Genomic DNA, 9,125 nt, shown 5'->3' on the forward strand with positions numbered 1-9,125 from the left:
CAAACACCTTTGGAGTATCCTCAAGTGGACGGTAGAGCAACAAAACCCCTCCAGCAAAGAGCAGCTGAAAAGAAGAATCTGCAGCTGAAAAGAAGAATCTCCACAGATGTGGAGAGATGTTCTGGTGTCATCTCAAATAAAGGTGGACGCACAAAACATTAAAAAAAAAGGAGAATTGAATCTGACTAATGAAGAGTGTACTGATCTTTGCTGCAGTTGGTTCTTTACTGTAGTTTAATTAGTCAAACTCACCCAGAGACTGGCTTGTATGCAAAGCTGCAATAAAGCAAAAGTCATTTAAAAGTTTATAACCAGTATGTGTTCATAAATGCAGATCTATATGTTACGTCTGAGTCTCCCCCTCAGACACGTGAGACGACCCCACTCAGGGCGTTCTAACACTAATGGTGCGGACAACGCTGCATTGATGCCCTGTATGAAGTGGTCAAATCATATTCTGCAGACACTCTGCCTTTCTGGGCTTCCCTCCTCCTGTTGACTCACTGACAGCTCTTATGTCATTACTGCATTAAAGCCAGGAGCCGGCCGACACATGCATACGGACGGCTTATTTTCTCCCGTCATCCCCCCTTGTGTCCGTTTCCTCGAACATGCTGAGGCTTCTGTGTCAGCGGGCTGTCCACGCATGCTGGGGCTGCAGATGCGTGAGTGGCATCGCTAAACAGCGTGTCTCTCTCTCTCTCTCTCTGTCTCTATGTCGGTCTCTCTGTCTTGTTAATTCTGGCACCGGAACCGGACTGACACTGATTTCTATCCTCTCCATCTGTTAATGGAAGAGGCAAGGAACTCGCCCGACAACTGTCACGTGGAAGCAGCCTGTGTCTCATACTGCATCGCACCTAGTTAGGCAGTGGAAGGTAACTTACCATGTTGACTTCAGACACCATGTCAATACTGGCAATGTCTATGCTCATGCCAACATCCACGGGGGCGCCTATGGAAAATATGCCCGCAGAGCATTAGTAAGCATCACAGCAGCCCGCTCTGCATCACATGTTAGTTACATGAGCACAGCAGACACTGGTGGCTTTTACCTCCAAAATCAGGCCGCAGTCGGATGTCATAGCCCTTCAGGAGCTTGTCCACGGTGGCTTTCACGTAAGACATGTTACTAGGTTCATTGGCGCTGAGGACAGAAAACATATTTCCATTCAGAAATACGGAAATCATGCAGGGCCCGTCTGAAATAAGAAATTATACTTCTATCAGAACTCAGCTCACCTTTGCGCCCCGCAGACCACAGTCACCAGGAGGGATAAGCAGAGGGTCTCCAAGCATCCGCGGTCCAGAGTAGTCCACATCACTACCAACTCTGATCCTGCCAACGTCTTTCACGCAAAATTTCAGGGATACAATTTTAGGCTGCCAAATTATTCCAAGCGCAACGCATACGCGTCGTTTTACCAACATCCAAGCGTCGGTGGCGAGGTGAGACAGAACGAATGTGGATGAAATGTAGCCACGCAGAAAAAAAAGAGCCGATAGGTTAGGTCTTCCCCTGAAGAGTGGAGGCTGGCGCATGAAGCGGCACATAGCCTACAGTCTCCCAGCACTCTAGATGTCAATACATAGACCCCCCCCCCACCCACCCACCCATCTCTCTCTCTCTCTCCCTCCCTCTCCCTCTCTCCCTCCAACACCCCTTTCAGCTTATTCCAGCAAACGCAGTGTGCGGAGCAGTTCTGCGTCAAAACTGGTCTTCCCGCTGCCGCTCAACTTGAAGACATAAATAGTGAGAGCTGGTTGCGGCTCTCCGGTCACCTCTGGTAAGCTGGAGGAGAGAGGGAGGGAGGGAGGGAGAGAGCGTCGTGGAACACGAGCTGGACTGAGGCTCCGCCAGGCAGAGGATCCCATTCAGCTCGCTCGCGGACTGCAAAGCAACTGAATTCCTTGTTTAAAAACGTAGAAGCGACACGCGCGGCGAACCATTGAGGCAGGAGATAAGATTTGTCCTATGGGAACTGAAATGGCTTCTGCTCCCACGGCAGGGCGTGAAGGGAAAGGAGAAGAACTTTTCTGCATTTGACCTGTCATAAAGTTGGCAGCAGAATCACAGAATCAGTTGTCAGAAGTATTGTCATCATTCTTATTGCACTCAGATTTTGTTATTTTCACAATGTTTTGTATTACAAATCAACAAATGAAATAAAATGATGCCTTCACCCTGCAAATCCATATCTACTAGAACGACCTTTGAAATTCCTGATTCACTGAACCCTGACAGTCACCAGTAGAACCAAAACACCTCTGCACTACCAGAAGTACCTCAAAGACCCAGTTACTCTGTCTACCAGACTAGCCACTAAAAGAGACGATGGATAATAGCTTACTTTGTCAAACTGGCTTTTTCTGGAACTTTCAACCGCATCTCACAGGCTTCATCAGTGGATGGAGTTTGCTCAGATGTCATCAGATGACCCGAGTATAGAATTTCAGTCATATAATAACCGGTGGCTGTATATGGGCAGTGGTAACCTCTGTCTCTGTTTAAAGATGGTCTCTGGTGTCAGATGTGATTGTCCTCTTTGATCTGACTCCTGAGGACCCCTGGTCCATTGCCTTTGGCCTTTTCCCAGTGGATGCTGTGAATGGTTTTGCTCTGGTGTTCACAAACAATTGATGTTGTTTTGGATATATTAATAACCACTGCAGAATTAAACTGTCATGGGGCAGAACTTTGCTGTTGGGCTCCTATTGAAACCCTGACACACAAATCTGCCCTCTGTGCATTGCACGTGTACTGCGACTTCCAACTTCCCATCAAGCAGAGTGTACATGGCAGTTTTATCATGCCCACACCCCCATAAACCAACCAGCACTCCTATACTGGATTAACACCACAGGACCCCAGGTTTTCTGTGTGTTGTATCTGTGTTTAAACTTTGTTTTGATTTGATTAAACACACCTTTATTTAGGAATATGCCCCGTGTGAGCACATTAGAAACTTGAATAATAAATTGTAATTAAAATAATAATTGTTACACTTGGGCATACGTTCTGGAAATTTCAAGCAGAGGAATTCAAACCACATAAATTCAGATATATGGTATAGAATTAAATATTTTAAGATATGTTAATCACCGGGAAAACCAAGGAAAAAATGGAAGAAACGTCAGGAAGAGCTAAACAGGATTGAAAAAAGGGATTCCTCTTCCAGGATGGACAGACATGCGGTAGATGTCATGTGTACAGAACATAGTAACATGGTAAGTTTTACAGTATGGACAATCAGAATGATTCCAGGGCAACTTCCAGGCACACCATGGAGACCTGGAAAGAGGATAGACTAAACAAACACATGAGTGGCAAACTCAAGCATATCATTCACACATAGGAGAAATGAACAAACACGCAGGGAGAAGGAGAGACAAGGGTAAACATGCATATAAGGGAGATAGAAAGACAAAAGAAGAGGCTGAGAGTCCTGGAAGAAGAAGAGCCAGATCAATCCATTATAAGGCACTGACAGCCAGGGGAGAGAGAGAGAGAGGTCCCAGGACGGCTGATGATCCAGCATAGAGGAGCTTGAGAGAAAAGAATAGACAGGGAGAAGAAATTGGCAGAAAGAGAGGGACAAGAAAGAGTGAGAGCACCAAGCACACAGCTTGGTGTCATGTGCTTGAGCGACAACAAACAAAGAAACTCAGAGGGTGACAGAGATGGACTGGATAAGGATAATGGTAACAGGTACAAGGCAGGAGGTAATCAAAGAATAAGCAATTAACTGAAAGTTAAGGCCTAAAGATGAGTTTTAAGTTTGGATTTAAAGGCCTCAACATTGGAAGACTGTCTGATGTCAGTGGGGAGGTTATTCCAGAGGGATGGCACATAATAGGAAAAGGCCCTGTAGCCTACTGACTTCTTGTTCACTCTGGGGACAGACAGGAGCCCTGCATTCTGATAGCGAAAAGCTCGGGATGGAATATAAGGTTTAAGGAGATCAGACAGGCACAGAATAAGGAGGCCTGCCCATTTAGAATTTTGTATTAGTGCCTTAAAGTATGATCTCACATATAGCAGACAGGGAGCCTATGAAGGGAAGCTAAAAATTTGTATAATGTGGTCAATTGTTTTAGTTTTAGTTAAAATTCTAGCTGCAGCATTCTGAACCTTTTCAAGACTTTAATATGAGCACATGGCAAGCATAAAAAAACAAAAACGTTGCAATAATCAAGTCTGGATGAAACAAATAAAGTAAACTAGGGTCTCTGCATCTCCCATATACAGAAGGACAACATTTTTGCTATATTACATACAGTAGGTGAAAAAAGGCAGTCTTTGTGATTTCTGTAATGTGGTGGTTAAAAGAGGTTGGAGGATTAATTGGAATTTAGGAACAGGACATTATAGTATGTGACATCCAATTTTTCAAAGCATACTTGCAAACCTCTAATGTAATAATTTGAGAATGATCATCTGTCTTTCATCTTGAAATTGGTACAGTCAGGTGAGGGAGCTTCATTTAATGGCAAGAAAACATCTGGTTTAAGACATGAATAAATAAATCATTTATCATTAAGGTCTTACGAGACAATGATCAGATATTTCTAAAACCAAACTTGAGGGTGTTGTTGGGACTTGAGCTTTCAGTAACAGGCCAATCTGTGTGGCTACCAGTGATGTATTGATTGGAATAAGATACTTTATATTTGTAGTAGAAAAATTTGGTGACCTGCAAATGCAACAGTGTGGGGCTTCAGTGGGGATTACCTTTGATATTTTCTTTTGCTTTGTGGGACAATTTACCTCCATCAGTAGTGGAGATGATAATTAGACTTTTGTGATTCACTTTTAGACTTTGTGGGCAGTCTCAGTGTTGTAGACCTGGCTATTATTTTGATAGTCTGCAGTGTATTTTCCCTGGCTGGACATTAACTAAGCTAGTGGACTCCAAACCCCTCTAAATCTTGTAGGCTTTACAATCACCTGTGACCTGCCAGGTGTTAAGTCCTTAATGTCAAACCTGACTTAAACCCCTGTCTAAACTCCTAGATAAAGTAACAGCACCTTTTCTAGTAGAATGAAGCCCATCCGCTTTCAGCAGGTTAAGGCGGCCTGAGAAAGAGGGCTGGTTATCAAAAAAAAAACAAATCTCCTGCTCACTACAGTAACAAGCCAGCCAGTGGTTACGTGAAGGAAGCATACAGAACATCTCATAATCATCCCGCACAGGTAAGGGATCGGAAAGTATTACTCAAAGCTGACTCATCTTTCTGGCAAACTCAAACATCATGACTAGGCTTTCTTTTATGATTTCCACCTCCACCAGTGATTTCCACCTCTGAACCCCACCTGTCACCGCCTGAATGCTACTCCAGACCCAGTGGGTAATCCTGAGCCAGTGTTTGCTGCTCTTCGAGCTTCAGACTTCCTCGTTTCCCAACGGATTAGTAAGACTTGCTTCCATCATCTCCAAGGTTACTGGCCAAGCAAGACTTGAGGCACAGGCCTGCTGAATCTCTGCCAGGGAGGCAGACAAGTAGTGGACCACTCCATTGAGTTCCAGATGGTAGCAACAGAAAGTAAGTGGAATCAACATGCTTTGTATGATGCCACTAATCATGGTCTGGCTAATTATGTTAAGGATGAACTGGCTGTGTGGGAATCACCCACAGCACTCAATGACTTGATTTCTCTCACCATCCACATTGAAAACAGCCTCCAAGAGCAGTAGAGAGAAAAGCTGAAGAGAATTCTGTATTCTTCGAGCAACCTCCGAGCTAAACCTAGCATTGGGCCTGCAAGCTTTCGATCGGCTAGCCACCAGCCTGCTCTCCAGTCTGTCAGCATCGGGTCCACTAGCCTCCAGTCTTCTTGCCACCAGCCTGTTCTTCAGTCAGCTAGCCCACTGTCTGACCCTGCCCCGGAAAATTCCGTGGAGCCACCTTTCAGGAACCCCCCCAGCAGAAAGCGTGGTTCCTGACAATGTCTGCCTTCTTTACTGCCCAGCACCATGGAGTTTTGCCTGCCCAGTGCCATGGTGGTCCCACTGTGCAGCACTGAGATGATGTCCAGTCTGCCTCTGAATCGGGGGTCCTTGCCAATGTCCAATCTGATCCTGTGCACGATCTTCAGTCAAGCGTCCCAGCCGACATTTCAAACTCTTTCTGAGTCCGCGTCCCAGCCAATGTCCTATCTATTACTGACACAGCTGTCCCAGCTGAGCTCCTGTCTGTTCCGGAGTCCAGTCCTCAATTAGGGATCCCAGCCATTCTTGAGTTCTTCATCAGTCGGGAGTACCAGCCGATATCTCGTCTGTTCCTAAGTCAGGGGTCCCAGCCAGTGTCCCAGCTGTTCCTGAGTAGAGGGTCCCAGCGGATGTCCTGCTCTTTCCTGAGTCAGTCCCTGAGTGCCGTCATCTCTGCTGCTGAAGACCAGCCTGCTCCCAAGGCCATTGTCTAAGCTGACAACGACCAGTCCACTCCCGATGCTGTCGTCTCTGCCAATGACCAGTCATGAAACATTCCCTGCTCCTGCAGCTGTAGTCTTAGCCAAAGATGCCCTGCCAGATTATCAGGCTGCCTGCCAGATGCTAAAGGAGGCTGGCCTCCATTTCCGGAGCATCTGGTTCTCAGCTTAACTTGTTGGCCTGCCAGTGCCCCCTGTCGCTGGCCACCTACTGTGGAACCCAGCACCTTGCTCGACATCCATAGGGGACCTGTCTTTCCTGTTGGCCTCTTGCTTGACCTCCAGAGAGGATCATTCTGGGTTGGAGTGCACTCAGCCATGTTGTTTATTTAAACTAAGTGTTCGCAGTTCCCTGACCTGTCGAATGTTTCCTCAGAATACCTTGTCATCAAGGAGGACAAAGAACAGGAGAACAGGTACACTCCCCCTTTTAAACCGTTACAAAGGGGCCACAATTTTCACCAAACTGGACTTGTTGACTTTAGGTGAACAAAATAGTAGAAACACCTGTCTGTATTTAGCTAGATGTACATAATTAATTACTAAGTGAGTGTATACCCCTCATCAATGTCGACTAAATTTTAGTTTACTTAACTTTGATCTGTTAAACAGGTTCCATTAATTTTCTTTAGGTCATGGGTATGGACAGTAGAAAATGTCTTTACTAATGTCAAGATTTTGACGAATTGTCTTGACTAGAATTTTTACTTTTTTTTCTGTAGCTCTGTCATGGAACTCTTGAATAGAAGTGGTCCAAGCACAGAACCTTGTGGAACTCAGTGACTAACTTTTGAGTATATGGAGGATTTACTGTTAATGTGAACAAACTGAAATCAATCTGATAAATGGGACCGCTTAGAGCGGTTCCTTTAATGCCAATTAAATGTTCCAGTCTCTGTAATAGGATGTGATGGTCAATGGTATCAAGCACTAAAATCTAACAATACAAGTACAGAGACAAGTCCTTTGTCCGATGCAATAGAAGATCATTTGAAACTTTCACCAGTGCTGTCTCTGTGCTATGATGCACTCTGACTCCTGACTGATAATCCTCAAATAAACTATTATCATGTAAAAAGTCACACAACTGGTTGGCGACAACTTTCTCAAGGATCTTAGAAAGAAAGCGAAGGTTAGATATGGGTCTACAGTTGGCTAAAACCGCTTTAGGGTTGTTATGAAGAGGTTTAATTACAGCTATTTTAAAGGACTGAGGTACATAGCCTGTTACTAAAGACATATTGATTATATCTAGTAAAGAGGTGCTGACTAAGGGTAAGACTTCCTTAAGCAGCCTAGTTGGGAAGGGGTCTAAGAGACAAGATGGTTTAGATGAAGACATTATTGAAGTTAGTTGGCAAAGGTCGATGGGAGAGCTAAAAGTGCTTTAGCAGAACTAATGTAGGTTTAAATGTACAGTGGGTAATTCGCCGCTGTAATGAAGAAAATAGGAAAAACAACAACAGGTTTTTATACATTCATTTTCTTGTAACATTTGTTTGAAAATCTATAATGTCAATTTTACATATACATTTTTGCCGCAGATTTATATTAATTTAAAAAAAAATTAAATTAAAAAAAAATCATTATACAAGTCTGGTTTCAGGCAAATTATATCAGCAAATAGATATTCAATAGAGTTAACTTTTTGCAGAGTCAGCTTCTTTATGTGTGTATGTTCAACCCTGTTTCTTAGAAATTCCATTCACAACTAATTTGCAACAGCAAATACTGACTGTGACCGGATTTTCTTTTCTATTCATGTAATGAGAATACGTTGTTAATTAATTTACTCAGTGAGTCGCAAATACATTGATACCGAACATATCAGTAAAATGTCCACAAACAACGCATTTGTTTCATCTTGCTGTATAGTATCCATCTGTTGTGAATCCAGAATTATTAAACTTTTTTATGGTTCAGTTTAGACTCTCACAGCACTTGGTTCAGGTTTGGGAAAGATCTTGGTCTGGTTTAATACAGAAACAGTTCCTAGTGACTTCAAATTCAACATTTAAAACCACCAAAACCACCATCTTTCCCTGATCTTTACCAAACTGCTTTTGTTGCCTAAACTATGCCAACCCTGATCTCTGGTGTGACAGTTGTGTGCTGTGTACACCCGCTATCCAACCCATCTAGTTGCTCCACTTCCATTAATAAATGTGTGGTTTCATTTATTGAAAAAAAAAACAAAAACAAAACAAAACCATTGCATCTGAATGTAATCCAGCCAGCAATTACGTTTCTAGCAACACATAATTGCAGTTGCAGTTTGGTTGTATATTAACGTAATTTCTAGGAGACAGGGTTGGTATGTGTGTGCACACATTTGTGCATATGAATTAGAAAAGGGTGATAGAGAGCAAGTGCACATATACAGTTGTTTGTTTTGGCTGTCCGACAAAAAAAATCCCTACCACAGATAAAACCAAACTTGCACCCTTACTCTGGGTACATTTATATATGCCCATTATTGCCATTATACTATGTGGCAAAGTACATCTCTGGTTGGAGTTTCTGAATCAGTGTAAAAAAGGTAAAAAGGTAAAGGAAAGGGTAAATTACTGTTAGATCCCTTGTGCCATGTCAGATTTAAATGCTTAGTTAAAAGACTGTACCTGTAACTGTTTCAACCAAATGCAAATTAGCCCATGCATCTGCAAAATTGGAGTCTGCAGATGCAGTGCCCATA

At 43.4% G+C, this 9,125-nt stretch overlaps 1 protein-coding gene across 6 annotated transcripts in view; it reads right to left on the reverse strand.

Annotated features, from left to right (window-relative positions):
* Positions 1-1,322, reverse strand: part of gabrb1 (gamma-aminobutyric acid type A receptor subunit beta1) — a 63,658-nt gene extending 62,336 nt beyond the window's left edge. For 4 of the 6 annotated variants that reach the window (XM_040137280.1, XM_040137279.1, XM_040137277.1 and 1 more), the window contains exons 1-2: positions 1,056-1,164; positions 888-955 (exon numbers count right to left, since the gene is read on the reverse strand). In XM_040137280.1, coding sequence (XP_039993214.1) covers positions 888-955; positions 1,056-1,164 — 177 coding nt within the window. Of the gene's footprint in view, positions 1-887; positions 956-1,055; positions 1,165-1,242 lie in introns of those variants that run through there. The other 2 variants (XM_040137276.1, XM_040137281.1) reach the window with 2 other exon arrangements.
* Positions 1,323-9,125: the final 7,803 nt, after the last annotated feature.

Source organism: Xiphias gladius, chromosome 10 (assembly GCF_016859285.1).
Source record: "Xiphias gladius isolate SHS-SW01 ecotype Sanya breed wild chromosome 10, ASM1685928v1, whole genome shotgun sequence".
Taxonomy (NCBI): domain Eukaryota; kingdom Metazoa; phylum Chordata; class Actinopteri; order Istiophoriformes; family Xiphiidae; genus Xiphias; species Xiphias gladius.